Source organism: Mus caroli, unplaced genomic scaffold (assembly GCF_978045245.1).
Source record: "Mus caroli unplaced genomic scaffold, Mus_caroli_1 scaffold_8, whole genome shotgun sequence".
In the NCBI taxonomy this organism is placed as follows: Eukaryota; Metazoa; Chordata; class Mammalia; order Rodentia; family Muridae; genus Mus; species Mus caroli.
Window position 1 is genome coordinate 11,644,019 of NW_028227263.1, and position 15,506 is coordinate 11,659,524.

A 15,506-nucleotide genomic window follows, 5' to 3' on the forward strand; every position below is an offset into this window, starting at 1 on the left:
CCTCAAGGCCTTTCAAGATATCTGGCCCTAGGGACTTTCTTAGAAAGTTGGCATAAACATGAGCATTGAATATTTGTTTTCTGATTATTGTGACCTTTGTATATGACACAGCTGGGAATGTCATCTTGAGGGGCACCCCTGATTTGAGCAGGTATCATTCAGGATGATCCTGAAACTGTTTTGCCTGGGAGACTCGGGCTGGAAGTTTGCAAATAGGCACAAGTCATGCGATTTCTTGATTAAAAACATGCTATCGGACAGCATTTTGGTTATGTGACTGTCTCATTAATGTATTAATTTCATATGGTCTTTGTTATCTGTTTTACCCCAACTTGGACCACTGCAATCAGCATAGCCTGTGACATAATTTGTGTCCCAGCTGAGTTCTTTGAGTTCTTCTGCTGACCCAGTCTTCACCATGTGACCCTGGGGACCAGCAAGGGAAAAAAAGATGAGCTTTTTTTGTGTGGGGTTGAGAATCTGGGGTCAGATGCTCAGCCCTGGAGAGCTCCTAGCACTTCAGCTCACCACATCGGAATGATGTTTAACTCCCAAATGCAAAGCTACTGGGGTCCTTGTTCCTTGCTGGACAGATGTTACTAGAAATGCAGAAGATCTGCCTCCCTCTGGAGTTGGCTATAAAGCTATGCTTCTCTCCTTGTGTATCTAGGATCTCAGAAGCAAGGGGTGGGGGTGGGGGGTTGGAGAGGGACTTTCATGTTGCATGTGGACTTGTATGTCACTGGTATCAAAGATTAATAGGGCAACACAGTGACTTGTGTCCTTATCTCTTAGCTGTGACCAGTTATCTCCCTGTCAGAATGCTGTTACATATGAAGCAAGGGCAATTTGGAACAATTTACATGCCCTTCCCATCCTTATCGTCTTGACTATAAAGGAATGATCTCAGTTCTTAATTATATGGTTGCATTGTGGGCTGAGCTATGGATCTAGAAGTCCCTTAGCATCAAGCCCAGGATGGACTGATGTGCATGTCATGTTGGCCAGCCATTCATGCTGCTCCCTCCAGGCTTAGATGAGACAAGCCATCCTTTGACAACTAGAAGATTTGTCTTCCCCCACCTCCTATAGATGGGGAAGGTGGCTTTAGTGGAAACCATTACTCCCTCTATGTAGGGATGAAAGAAAAGACTCTCTTTGAGTCTGCACAAAGCTTTCTCTCTCAAGCTCCTGTGAGAAGAGCTCCACATGACAGATCTTTCCATCTCATTCTTTGATATGGTAAGAAAATATTGTCATAAATTTACTACAGAAGGCTTTATCAATGCTTCTGTTATTCTGAAAGACACGAAACTTACTAATTTGATAGGTGATGGGACATGAGGGTGTCAGCCAAGACTGAGTCTTTGCTGAGAAATTCAGATTCATTTTCAGTGTCTCATAGACAGAACACTATTCTTGAAATGAAAATATTATTATTATTAACAGAAGTGTCTGAATGATCTTCATCTTGTTTTTTCTTGTAGTAGATATTAATTTCCAGCATATTAGATGGTAACCTACATCTACAGGCATACTTAAATCATAGCAAGTTATTTCTATGCACATACAGGCAGACAGGGGAGAAATGGCTGATAACTTTAGCATCAAATTGTCAGCATACAGGAGTCCAGTTAACATTCCACTTTGCATTGAATGCTAAGACTATTTCTTAAACTCTGTTGCCATGGGAACCAAGGTGCACAGAGAGGGGTTTTCCTGACTTTCAACTATGAACCACAAACAGTGAAAATCAGTTCCAATTCTCTCTTCAGTTCCTGACTGTGATCCTCCAAGGATGCCCATTCTCTTAGTTTTACAGACCACTGAACATCCGGATCGTGCTGGTGGGAGTGGAAGTGTGGAATGACATCGACAAATGCTCTATAAGCCAGGACCCATTCACCAGCCTCCATGAGTTTCTAGACTGGAGAAAGATAAAGCTTCTACCTCGAAAATCCCATGACAATGCTCAGCTTATCAGGTGAGCAGTGTCATCTCTCTCAATATAAAGAGGCAGCGCCATGCGCTCATACTTTCCTGGGGTTACCAGAGCCACATCTGCCTACACAGTATACTGGTTCCTTCAAAGGTCTTGCTTCCCAGCCTGCATCAGGGGCCAAGCACATCTCTACCTGCTACTACACATCCATTGGGGAAGACTCTTGTCCCCCTGCAGGACTCTCATTTATGGTCCGCCCCCCCCATAACTGGCTATTTTCCTCTATGTTAGTTTTTTTTGGTATTAGCCTTAATAAGATTGCCTCAAGTCATTAGTGGAAAACTCTATGTTTTTGCAAGATCTGAGAGCAAGGCATATGAATGAAGACTGACGGGTACCTGGGGAAACACCTAGGGCCTTTCTCCTCTATTGGAAGAGTTCTCTCTGGCTCTCCAGGTCAGTGAGTGTCATCTAAACCTAGCAGTCTTCACCCAGTCATTATTCCACTGGGCACCTGCTAGGACCCAGGTAGGTGCTTTGAGCATAACAATGACCAGCATTAAACCTTCTTGCTCTGGGGAACATCTGTCTGCTGAGAGAAAGCAAAAGAATGGAAAGCATTAGAGTAGAAAGTGCAATGGAGATGTGAAAGGACAGGGGAGGCACAGCTGTCCCAAAGCACCTGGTGAGTGGCTCCAGGCACCTTTGCATTTAAAAGAAGAAAAATGTCCCTATGTTAGCCCGAATCCATAGGAAGCAGATGTTTTTGGAAATGGCACATGTTTATTTTCATCTTTAGGCACCTTATACTAGTATTTGTTTGTTCTCATGTAACTTAAATCACCACAGCAAAACCTTCAGACACAGGGGTCCCTGTTCTTTGGCCAGTCAGATCTAGTGTGTTGAACATTCATGAGACAGGAACGAGATGACTCTGCTCTGTGTTCCCTTTAGGAAACACCTCCATCCACCCTCAGCCTGTCGGTGGTCCCTGATCATTTCCTCGAGCCATTTCTCCTGGGTCCCCTGTGAATGTGACTGGTTTCTTGCCATTTCCCGCACTAATCAGTCCTGCACTGTTAAAAGTACAATTTCATGTGCTTTAAGTTGGAATGTTTTGTTTTTGTTTTTCCCCCACTAAAGGAATCTGCCCAACCTAAGCATCTGGAACTAAGTTGACATCTTTAACCTTCTTAATTTACTTGTATATATAGTTGTAACCATTCATATGGCCTGTGTATCTGAGCAGCTGTAAAGACAAAGACTGAATGAAGTACCTACTGCTGTGAATATGAATGTATAGTTGACCATCCATATCTGAGGATTCTATACTCATGGGTCTAACCAACCCTAAACCAGAAATGTTCAGAGAAGAGGTCATATCTTTACTGAACATGTGCAGCCCTTCATCTCTGTCATCTCTGAATAATTCAGTGTAATGACTGATAAACAACTTAGATTGCATTAAGGACAAGTGATCAAGAGATTGGATTGTATGGTTGCATAGGTTCTATGCAAATGCAATGCTGTTTTATGCAAGGAATTGAGTATCTATGAGTTGTGGTACCCACAGAAGATTCAAAGTTTAATCTTCATGGATAACAAGGGATGGTTCTAGTGCCATAGATAGATAGATAGATAGATAGATAGATAGATAGACAGACAGACAATTGATTAAAAATAAAATAAAGAAAAAACAGAAGAGGGATGGAAGAAGCAATGGTATTTATATACTTGCTACTTCTGTCCAATTAATCATTGTGAAGATTTCATTTGATTTTATTTACATGTATGAGTGTTTGTCTACATGTACCTCTATGCACATGTGCCTGATGCCCCCTAGAGCCCAGAAAAGGAAGTTGAGTGCCCTAGGACTAGAGTTAGAGACAGCTGTGAGCTCTGAGTTGTGGGTGCTAGGAATCAAATCCAGGTCCTCTAGAAGAGCAAGCAGCTCTTCTAAAACTGCTAGTTCTTCTTAACTGAGCCATCTCCAGCCCCATACTTGACGTTTCAGACTGTCACTGCATCGTCTGTTAGTACCTGGCCAATATAACATGACTAAGTGACTTGATTACTTTGGTTTTTTTTTTAATTAGGTATTTTCTTCATTTACATTTCAAATGCTATCCCAAAAGTCCCTCAGATCTTCCCCCGCCCCACTTCCCTACCCACCCACTCCCACTTTTTGGCCCTGGTTTTCCCCCATACTGAGGCATATAAAGTTTGTAAGACCAAGGGACCTCTCTTCCCAGTGATGGCCAACTAGAACAAATACAGTCTTAACATTTTAGTGCTTGAGGCTGAGATTAAGAAACACACTGAGATCGTTGATTGTTGTAATTAGATTCATGATTAGGTTGAGATTCCAGATAGGAGAATGCCTTCTGGAAGTTCCCTTCCCAAAGCTTCCTCCCTGATGCCAAGGCTTGCTTGCTGTACACTAGCTCTGGAGAAGTGATCGCTTTTCTGCCGGTTTCAGTCTCAAAAGCTGTATCGGCAGAACACTTTGAAGGATTCTGTGTCTGGCGATGATGAGTTACACAGAAAAGCAAACTCTAGCTACAACAGAAAATCTCCCAAGCTGTCTCCTATGTTTCCTTTTGCAAACAGGGAATCCTGGTAACTTCTCAGCCTTTCCATCAGCAGGCATTGTTTCAAAGGAACAGCTCTTTACAGGAAGCAGGCAGACTGCAACTTATAAATACAGAGTAGCGCCTGGCCGCTGTCTGAGTCTGGACAGCAAAACTCTACAAGAATTATGGGGCCATCTTGCAACTGGAAAAGTAAAGTGTAATGAAAAAAAAGAAAAAAGAAAAAGATAAAAGTCTCAAGTAAATACCCCGTCCTGGGGCTGTTTGAAGCATTGACCATTCCCTGGCAGGCCTGCCTAACAAGATTTGAAATGTCGGGAAATACACCCGTACTGTGTGAGATTGAAGGAAGTCCTTCCATTTGTTTTTGCAGTGGGGTTTATTTCCAAGGAACCACCATCGGCATGGCACCCATCATGAGCATGTGCACTGCAGAACAGTCTGGAGGAGTTGTCATGGTAAGCTAAAGATGTCTGGGAGATGTCCTCCCTGTCTAATGACTTCCCCAGGAAATCTCTTGTCACACTTCTTGAAGCTAGCTCCTTCCCAAGGATGCTTTCTAGATTTGCCTCTAACTTTTACTCTACCCATATTTATGATTTATTTTTCCACATGTCAGGGACAGTTTAAAAGACACAGATGGTCTTCAAGGAAGGCAGACATGGAAGAGTGGCCCCTTCTGTGGAGAAATATTTCAACTGGCACTATTGGTCAAAGTATCTCAATCCAGGAAAGTTTCCTGATGTTGGGATGACCTAGGACATGGGGTTTGCCCCCAGTGCTCAATTGGAAGTGGGGAGGGTATGGGAGGGGTAGACTGTGGTCTCACCAAATGTTGCCACTCAAGTGATTTTTTTTTGATGGTTCTGCCCCCAATCCCAACAGTCAGAAGTCTGAGGTTTTTCACTACGTACCATTGCAAATGCTTTCCATACCTTCTGGCCAGAGCACAATTTGTCTTTATCATAACCTTATTCTTGGAAGGCAGAAGCCTGGGTTTATTGCTTTACAGGGCTAACTTTGTCATCTACGGGGTTATATATGTTTGTAGAAGGAAGTACAATGAGAAGCATGTTTGAGATTTCTTAGGAGTTTAATGGAAGGAACTTAAACTTGCTGCCCAACAGGGGGCCTCCCTCCCAGTCTAACCCTTCTGAAAGTTCTAGAAAGGATTCCCATACCAGATTGTCCCTTGAGAATCTAGTGCCCGGCATGGTACCGGCTCTCAGACAGGGAGTATCCTCAGAGCCTGTCCCTCTGTGTCCGTTAAATAAATACACTCTTGCCCTCCCAAGAAGCCATGACTCCCTTCCCACCCTCCATATAGAGCTTCCTGAGTTGTAATAAAGGGGGGAACCAGTTACATTCTGCTGAGTGTTATTTTCTCTGCATACTGCCTAATCTAATCTTTCTAGGGACGGTACATAAACATTTTCCTCCCGTCTGGGAGCAGTGGTAGGTAATTTATGCAAGCATGCACTGCGTGGGCAGACTATGTGGAGGGCCTGCACCCACTCGCTGGATAGCTGGCTTGAACCGGCTCCTCTCAGGTTTCCTTTGAACATGGAAGCCCTGCCGGTGATCTCCACCATGGAAGTCACTGGAAAGTTTGGGTTTTTGCTGGTGCCAGGTTAATTTCAAGTCAGATCACAGCTATGTTTTCATAGAACAGATTGTAAAGTTTTAAGAGAGAGTAATTTTCAGTTTCATGGTTCCATGGTTTAAGTCGCTACTGACTTTGCCACTTAAAACTGGGCACAAATACGTTTAGGAGCCATAATGGAATTCTTCATAAGTAAAGCAGGTCCTGCCCCTGCACAGGGCTGAAGCATCCCATGTCCCACATGACAGGGTAAAGGACTTGTCAGCCCGTATCCCTTGCTCTGTTGTCATAGAAGTCATTACCAAGTGCCCCCTCCTTGAAATCATGCAGAAGAACAAAACAAAACAAAAAAACCAAACTATTTTGTTTTAAATATGTGAAAGGAACATGAGAACAAATGCCACTTATATATCATGCCAGGAGAGTCAAGTCAGGTCCAAAGCTAATTCTCGAGGGAGGTGGAGAAATGACTCAGCACTGAAGAGCCCACAGTGCTGCTCTTCCAGGGGACATGCATGGGTTTGGTTTTCAGTACCTAAGGCAGGGCAGGTCCTGACCTCCTGTAACTCCAGTTCCAAGACACCCAATGCCTATCTCTGCGCTCCACAGCCATGGCACTCATATAGGCAAACCCCCACACAACACACGGGCATATACACACTTAATTAAAAAAATAAATAAAATGTTTAAAGAAATTAGTTTTACCAACTAGATGGCAGAGAATGTCTTTCCACACACTGTTTTTATCCCACAGAGAAATACCAAATAGGATGGAAGTTCCCATCATACAACAGCTTTAACTTCTGTAGGATTCATGAGACAACAGAACAGGCTATTTCCTGTTCAAACCTAAAACATCAACACTAGCTTTCTGTTACTGTGTCCTGAAGTTGGACTCATGTGTATTAGCTATGACCATCGCCATACCCAAGGACCCTCAGTATAGAGAAACAAAGTGGTTGACAAGAAGGGGGGGGGGGACCTTTATAGAGCTAAACACATGATTTCTAAAACCATTTTCCCATTATTTTCAAGATAAGTCAACTATTGGCTTTAGTAATTTAAAGCCATGACTTTGTACCTAACTAACCTTAAAATAAATGTTAATTTAGGCATGGTATCAAACACACAAAAAAGTTTTTTCTCCCCAGTTGTAAGCAGTTATAAAGGATTTATCAGTAGTTCTTAAGGCAAATTCTAAATTATCAATTATACATGATGTAAAACAACTCAAAAAATAATGATAAAAGTGATAGTTCACCGGACAGAAAAAAAAGTCAGCAGTTTCGTATTCTGGAGGAATGAGTTCCTTGAATATTTTGCCAAGCCTGCTAACGAAACTCAGCCCTCCATATGTTACTGCGGCAATATTCTCTTCTCTAATGCATATGATTAACAATTGATTTCCTGAACCGTAAAATCTGTAAGGCTTCTACAACAGGAGACCGTGAAATGTAAATGTAGTCACAGAAACACACCTTTATCCCGAGTCCTCAGGAAGACTGGAAAGAAGAGATATTTTTCTAAAACACAATACCATACTCTCTTTGGACATGTTTTGGGAAACCTGTTATTGCTTTCCTGGGTAACGCAAAACAAAAATCAAGCAAGATATTCTTTTGCCCTCAAGGTATGAACACCTTCTCCAAAACTCCACGCACTGGCAGAGTTTCTATAAACCGCATCAACCAATTAACCAGTCTTAGATGATGCTAACTGTATTTTTAGTTATGCTTAAGTATCTACTTGAGCCAAGCTATCCAAGAAGGATATTAAGCTATTAAGCTGGAGATAGTGAGCAGTGCTTGCTGAATCCCAGCAGCTCCATCAGAGGATGGGGCTTCTTTCTCTATGTCCAAGGTCAACTTAAAGGGCCAGCAAGACTGAGACATAACTGAATTGTAATCTTAGTTCAATCACCCTTCCAGTAAATTACGTTACAGGATCAGCTATTCCTGTAAGTTGACAAGAATGTTCCCAGAGTCGTCCCCTACCGGGTAGTAAGGGAGAAAGAGTTAAGGTTAGCTGTTCAGGGTTGATTTGAAAACATCTTTCATTCAGCACCCTCTTAACCAGACAGCCGGTTCTTTCTATCAGTAGGCATAACTTTTTGCCTCTCTCAATGGTGTTTTGCAGAAGGGAGATCAGCAAAATCTTCACATATAATAAGATGGCCCTCAGAAGAAGAACCCCCAAGTGGGCTTAATGAAATAGGCCAAATTACTTCCCATGGTCAAAGTTAATAGCGAGGTTCTGTATTGGGTCTTTATGGGGAATTCAGTTAAACCAAGTGTTAATGATGAACAACTGCCGGGTTGGGGGTGGGAAATGGTCGAGAAAAGGCCACGCAGATGTGAACTGTAAATCTCCGCTCTCGTCTGTTCTTTGAGGACCATTCAGACAGCCCCCTTGGTGCCGCAGTGACCTTGGCACATGAGCTGGGCCACAACTTCGGGATGAACCATGACACACTGGAGAGGGGCTGCAGCTGCAGAATGGCCGCAGAGAAAGGAGGCTGCATCATGAACCCGTCCACGGGGTAAGTACCAGGTTCCAGTGGCCTGAGAGTCAGCTGTCCACGTGGTAAATGGAGTGCTGAGAAAGGACTTAGCCAAAGAGGATAACGCCCCCCTGCCCGGTTGTCTGACTAGAGAATCTGCAGAGGTTTCCCAAAAGAAAGCCATGCACAAGTAGCAAGAGTGGACTGTGTGCTCTTGGGAGTCATGGATATCCAGCTTCAATGGCACAAGGTATAACGGCTGGCCTCTTCTCTGGGAAGCAGTGAGGATAGCTGCTGTTATTTACAAATCACAAATTATCCCACAGTCTCAGCACATGTTTCTGATTTGAGCGTAGTTTCAACTGACATTGACCAGAGGAGCCAGGCTTCTGAGGGTCTTGAGAATCCACCCTTCAGAATTGAAATGTGTCCTTCTAGAGCGTGCTAGGAAGGAGGTGCCTTCAATTCTGGTTAGATGGAGATGGGTTACAGTCCTACGCTAACAGACCACTTTGCCCATCCTTTGGGACTTGAATAAAATGACTTTCTAGTCCCACTATGGAAGACCTTGAGTGAGGTAGACACAGATGCCCCCGGGAGAGATTCAAAATGCAGATGTCCTCTGACAACTCGGAGAGTCTGTCCCAAACTGGAAAAATCAGTGGCAGGCTGATTTAGGGAAGCTTAGAAAGAAGAAGCCCATGCTGTTTATGGTCCCTTGTCCCCTTATATTAAAATCTGAGAGCCTGTAGTCGCCTTTATCATGGAGCTTCCCTAGCCAAGCCTGCTGTGTACATTTGTTGAACTTGAGGCAGTAGGAGCAAAAAGTGTTGATGGGATGACCTAACTGGGCTCCAGATAATCGGGCTCTGTGATGCCTTGCTGTCAAGGTAGTACCATCCTGGGAGGAAGGACACTCACCTGTGAGCTTTAAAGTTCCAGAAGAGGGGAGGATTGCTGAAGCGTGTAGTCTTGCCTTTGCAAACCACATGGAGAGGGGTCCCTTACCAGTTTGTAAGACACCGATAAAATCTGGGCTGAACCCCACAGCCCATATTAAAGCATTGCCGCCTCATGTCAGCCTCTGCTCTGGTGCCCTGCATCACAGCAAGTCACCACTGCTTCGAGTCACTCTCTCTGGCACTCAGACTCTGCAGGGGCCACCTTTCCGGCCATGCTTCTGTTTAAGCATAATTCAGTGGAATCCCGGAGACCTTGGCTAGTGATGACAGGAACCAAGAATCTGAGTGAAAGTGAGAAGAGTTTAAAGCAACACTATCAGGGAGCTGTAAGCATGGCCCACCCTTGGCCCACAGGCTACATGAAACCTAAAACAGAGATGAGTTTGGCTCAACACAGAACCGTACACCTACTCAAAACATGATGAGATACCTCTTTTTATAGTTTTATTTTTACAGCTCAATGGTGTCGCTCTCAAGTGCGAACTTTACAGATGGCATCGTGTCACAGTGTCAATGGGTTAGGATGTGCCTGCTAGAGACTAATGAGTGTTGCTATCTTAAAGGAAGGCCGGCTACCCTAACACGTAATGTTCTCTCTATACAAATCCAAACAGAGGGGAAGAACCAACTGAACAGTTAGGGAAAGGAGCCACCGCTTAGGATGTGAGGTTGGTCTTAAGGCCTGCCTGCACCTTCTGCCTCACTATCCAGGAAGCCTGGATCGTGCCAGTTTCCCTGGGTAGCATGCCCCCAAGTGGCTCAGAGTGGGACTAGCAGGAGTTGGCCTGCAGCAGGGTCATCTTTGTCTCTCTCTTCTCATTCTTGATGAACTCATTCAGAGGACAGATCACATGTTCTCTGTGTTTCATCCCCCTGATTATCCCACAGGCACTAATACATCCACCCACCCACCTCCAGAAAAGGTCCCCACTGATCAACCGACTGTGTTGCCAGCTGACATTGCACTAGCCTTTTAACTTTTGATAAGAGAAAATGGAAGAGGAGAGTTCAGCTAGAGCTCTCTGGGTTGATTGAATGAATCATGTCATTCCAGTTCTGACCTGCTTGTTCGAATGACCCGATTGTTCTCGTGCCCACAGGCCAAGGAGCAAGCCCTGGGCCTTTCTGAGCCTTGTTAAACAAAATACCTAAGTCCATCTGTATGTCTTTTCTGCCTCCCAGCCAGCCACCCACTTATCATCTTGAATAGAAAGCACTGTTTGAGGAAGACCCTACAGCCCTAAAGATTATAGACATCTGCAGGCATGCTCTCTACCACTCTTGGGGTCTTGTGTGAGGTCTTTCTTGCTGGCAGGTGTCCACAGCAGTGCTGAACAGTGCTGGCCAAAATTGCCCTAAAACTATCTGAACATGTCAGGTAGAAATGACATTGTTAAGAGCTCAGCAAAACATTTTGAAGTCACACACACACACACACACACACACACACACACACACACACACACCAGGGGCTTGCTAATAGCCTTTATTTGATTTATTCCTTATTAGCAATGTCAGAGTTTTTTCTTTTGCTGAGCTTGTGTTTTTGGGTAAATCTTTTTCTATTTGGTTCCCATTTATGATCCCACATCCTTGCCCAGAGAATGGTGTACTTAATTTTCTCAGATGGAGAGCAACTTCCTAAGCAAGTGGATGAATTAATCACAAAAGCCCATAGTGAGGGGGAGAGCCAAGAGGCCCAGACAATCCCCCATCATCCATCACCTAGGGTGGAATTTCCCAGGCTGATCCAGCATTATCTCATAGTGGTAGTTCCCTTGCCTCATGGGGTCCCTGGGAGAGAGGGGGAGTGGATTGAATGAGATCATGCGCCTCTGTAAATTATAAATCACTCTCCAAAGACAAAGGAGTATTAGTGTCATTTAGTTCACAGAGACAGCAAGCACAGAAGTTGGATCTTTTTCAGAATTCCCATTGCTCAGTGGGTAGGACCTCTGGTTGCTGTGGCTGATTTTAAACTGATCCAAACACCAGCCTTCCTCTTGACTTTTTCCTCCCTGCTGATTGACCCATGGGTGGCTAGTGTTAAAAATGCTGGCTAATTGAAGTCTGAGCCTGAAGGAGACCCAGAAAGAGTGAGATTAATATCAGACTTGATAGTAAGGGCTCAGAATCTAAAAGAAACAAAATACCAGAAATGGACTAAAGGGTATATCTTGTAGAGAACCTGGTTTTCCCTTTACATAGTATTCCTGTATCCTAACTCTAAAATCATGGTCCAACTCTCACCTGTGACAAATGGAACTGGAAGGCCTGTAAATACAAGCATGGAGCAGAGTCCTGTGCAGAACAGAGTGCCTGACTTCCTTGTATACAGCAACACTGGCTAGAGGGCGTTTCTCTATGGCTTGTCTTATTAATTACCAGGAGGCCATGAGTGAGTATATTTTATGTCTTGAGACTAAGTACTTAAGACTTGCCTTGGATATTACTCTTTGACGTGTGTGGTGTCTAGAGGTTTGTGTGGGAGTCAAACTCAGCAGTGTCCATCTATGAAGGAGCTCCTTGAGGTTCTTGGCCTTTCTAAGGTGGGTGGAATCACCTTGAGTGTATTGATAGAAATACGGATAGAGGAGTACTGAGAACATTTGTAGAGTTAACATGATAGTAAATATATCTTGCTACAGTGAGAAAAATTAAGATTTACATCCAAAAATAGAGTTGCTTGTTTCTCTAAATCTTACAGAAATTGTATTATTGCGAGCTGGGCACTTAGGCTGTCTGAGAGGAATCACCAGAACAGGCCACACATTGTGCTCTTTGATGGATGTTGAGTATACACCCATAACAGGACAGACTCATATCTGTTTGGTTCCCATTATGATCCCACATTCCTATCCTGAGAGTGGTGTTTTTAATTTTCTCAGATGGAGAGCAACTTCCCAAGCAAGTGGGTGAATTAATCACAAAAGCCCCAAGTGATGGGAAAAGCCAAGGGGGATTTGTTTCATTGTGGTAGAAACAGATGAGAAAACCAGCCAACAAGACTCCTGCAGGTTAAAGTTTCATAATTGGTCAAAGTGACTATTTAATGCTCAGCCATAAGTGGGCCATGTACATCAGCCCCTCTGAGGCTCAGGGAACACCAGTGAGTGAGAAGTGGAAAGAATTGAACAAGCAGGAGGAAGCTGGGGAATGGTAAAGATTGCTGATGTCTGAGCGTGACGTGGCTCTTTCACTCTTGAACTCACGGTAGTTGTGATTGACTGAACAGCATCTGTGCCATGTAGCATCCAACAACATCCTGCACGTGAAATAGAAGAGGCTCATGGAAAAAAAAAAAGAAGAAGAAGAGGCTCATGGGACCTTGCCCCTCCGTGGGGTTTTATCTAAGTAGTTAATGAGGTAGATGAAGGAAAAAAGGCATTTTCATTAGGGGTGCATCTACAGATAAGATGTCTTTGATATAAACAAACATTTACCCATACCCCCATACACCACCCTAATGAAACTCACTGGGTCACTAAACAACAACAACAGCAGCAAAAAGAAAATATTCAAGTCCAAAAAGGGCTACTTGGGACAAGGAAGGAACAGGGGAAGTTCTAGGGGTAGAAGATGAAGGGGGTAAATATGATCAAAATATGTACATATATGAAAATGCCATAATAGGTAGGATAATGCTGGCACATACATATTGTCAGCACTTTAATATCAGCACTTAGGAGGCAGAGCAAGGAGGATCTCCCAATTCAAGGCCAGCCTCATCCACATAGGTAGCTCCAGGACAGCCAGGGCTGTTCCATGGGAAAACCCTGTCTCTGTCTCTCTGTCTCTCTCTGTCTCTCTCTCTGTCTCTCTCTCACACACACACACACACACACATACACACGCACAAAGGAAAAAAAAAAAAGAAAATGTCAGAAAAACGTCATAATAAAATCTAGTATTTATAATTAGCATATACATGGGGAGATGGCTCAGTCAAGTACTTGATGTATAAGCTCTGAAGACCTGAGCTCGTATCCACAAAACCCAGTGATAAAACTGAGCACAGGGCTAGCGACCTGTAACCCCATGCTGGGTGAGTTCAAGTCCCCGGCACCTTCTTACAAAGCTGAGCAGAGTATCTGGGTCCTATAGTCCTAGTGCCAGGGAGGTTCTAGTGATTTCTAAACAGCTAGTCTGGCCAATTGGCAAGCCCAGGCTCAGTGAAAGGTACTGTAAAGTACACCGGAGACTGTTTGAGGGAAATACCAGTGTTGACCTAGATAACCCCATTCACATGCATGCATGCACACTCATACATGTATTGAATGACTTGTATTTCATAGAACATTCATGGTAGCAGGGAGACAGGCAAGGGATCTGGAGGTGACAAGTTGAGAGAGGCAGAGTTCTGAATAGAAGATTCTGTAGGTATGGATGACGGATATCTCACCTCTGAGTATCTTATCTACTTGCCTGAGTAGACCTGGGTACCACAGCATCCATCGGTAGGTACTTGTAAGTCCAAGAGAGTGCTTCTCAACCTTCCTAATGCTGTGACCCTTTAATACAGTTCCTCATGTTGTGGTGCCTCCTCAACCATAAGATTATTTTATTGCTACTTCGCAATTATAATTTTGCTACTGTTACCGATCATTAATGTCAATCTCTGATATGCAGGAGATCTGGTGTGGGGGGGGGGGGTTGCAGCTCACAGGTTGAGAACCACTGCTCTAAGAGACAGAAAAATCTTCAAACCCAATCGTGGTACTACATTTCAAGTCTTCCCAAAAGTGACAAATAATTTAATTCCCCGGGTACAGGAAGCCAGAGTTGGAAGGGAGCCAGCTGAACATGCATGGGGAGCAAAGGTCAGCCTGAGCGCCTTAGAGGGATTGAGCAGAAGTGAGGCCGTCCTCTCCCTGAGCGTTTCCAGCTCATCCCAAGCTACAGAATTTCTCTTTGAAGGATTTGCCTGAAAAAGCATGTCAAGGGGATGGGATGAATAGTGGTTTCCTGCGAAAGCTCCCAGGGGCTGATAAGAAGTACCAGAGCCCAAGAGTCATCGACATAGAATAGACACCCCATCAAAACCCACCCCCTTCCAAATTCTGAGCAGCTGTGTAAGATCACAGAACACTCTGAACATGGAGGGATTTGCAAAGATGGGGCTGAAAGCCCTTATGTCTCTGCATCATCTCATTGGAGGATGACAGGGCTGTGGGGGTGGGTGGTTCTCACTGAAAAGTTTTGTAAAATCTTCCTTGTTTTGTTTTTTTCTCCAAGTGTTGAGATAAATGATGGGAATCTTTATCCAAAGGAAAGGAGTCAGGGAAAGCCTTAGTAACAAAAGGAGGACTCCAGGAAGATGAAGTATGACTGGTCAAATCAATTTCATTAGCCAGCTGGCATCCTTGAGTCAGCTCCATCCTGATTTTAGCTTAGGAGGGAATGGCCTGGAGGGAAGATAAGCACACTGGGAGGACCTCATTAGTGTACTGCATGCTCCTGTTTACTGCCTGGGTAAGTAGATATAGCTTACTGGAAAATAAAAAGGGATGAGTGCAGTTAGTGCAGACTTCAAATACTGTCTGATATGTATATAGGGCTTAGCAGCATGTCCTTTTCTCTCAGGCTGGACACTGGATAAGCACTGCTCCTTGAGCTTCCAGCCCAGGGGAGATGACACAGGAAGTGTGCCATCTACCTCCATAGATGGCACTTGTGCTGTCCTGGGTCAGGGAAGAAGACACAAGTGTGTCCATTTTAGAACTAGAGGAACTGGTGCTCAGAAATCTAACAAGCCACCAAGTTTCTGTATCATCCAAGCAGAAGCCCAGGGATCTAAAACTGTGTCGCCTCCTAATATTTTTGCCACATGAAAGTAGTCACATCCATATTTGGACTTTTTTGTAAGAACAAAGGCCCTTCTCGGGACAAAGTATCCCTATTGCAAATT

The 15,506-nt window shown here is 44.0% G+C and overlaps 1 protein-coding gene across 1 annotated transcript in view; it reads left to right on the forward strand.

The window, feature by feature from the left end:
- Positions 1-15,506, forward strand: part of Adam12 (ADAM metallopeptidase domain 12) — a 356,891-nt gene that overhangs the window by 258,416 nt on the left and 82,969 nt on the right. The window contains exons 9-11 of the mRNA XM_021167906.3: positions 1,815-1,984; positions 4,907-4,991; positions 8,527-8,675. Of these exons, the coding sequence (XP_021023565.1) occupies positions 1,815-1,984; positions 4,907-4,991; positions 8,527-8,675 (404 nt within the window). The remainder of the gene's footprint in view (positions 1-1,814; positions 1,985-4,906; positions 4,992-8,526; positions 8,676-15,506) is intronic.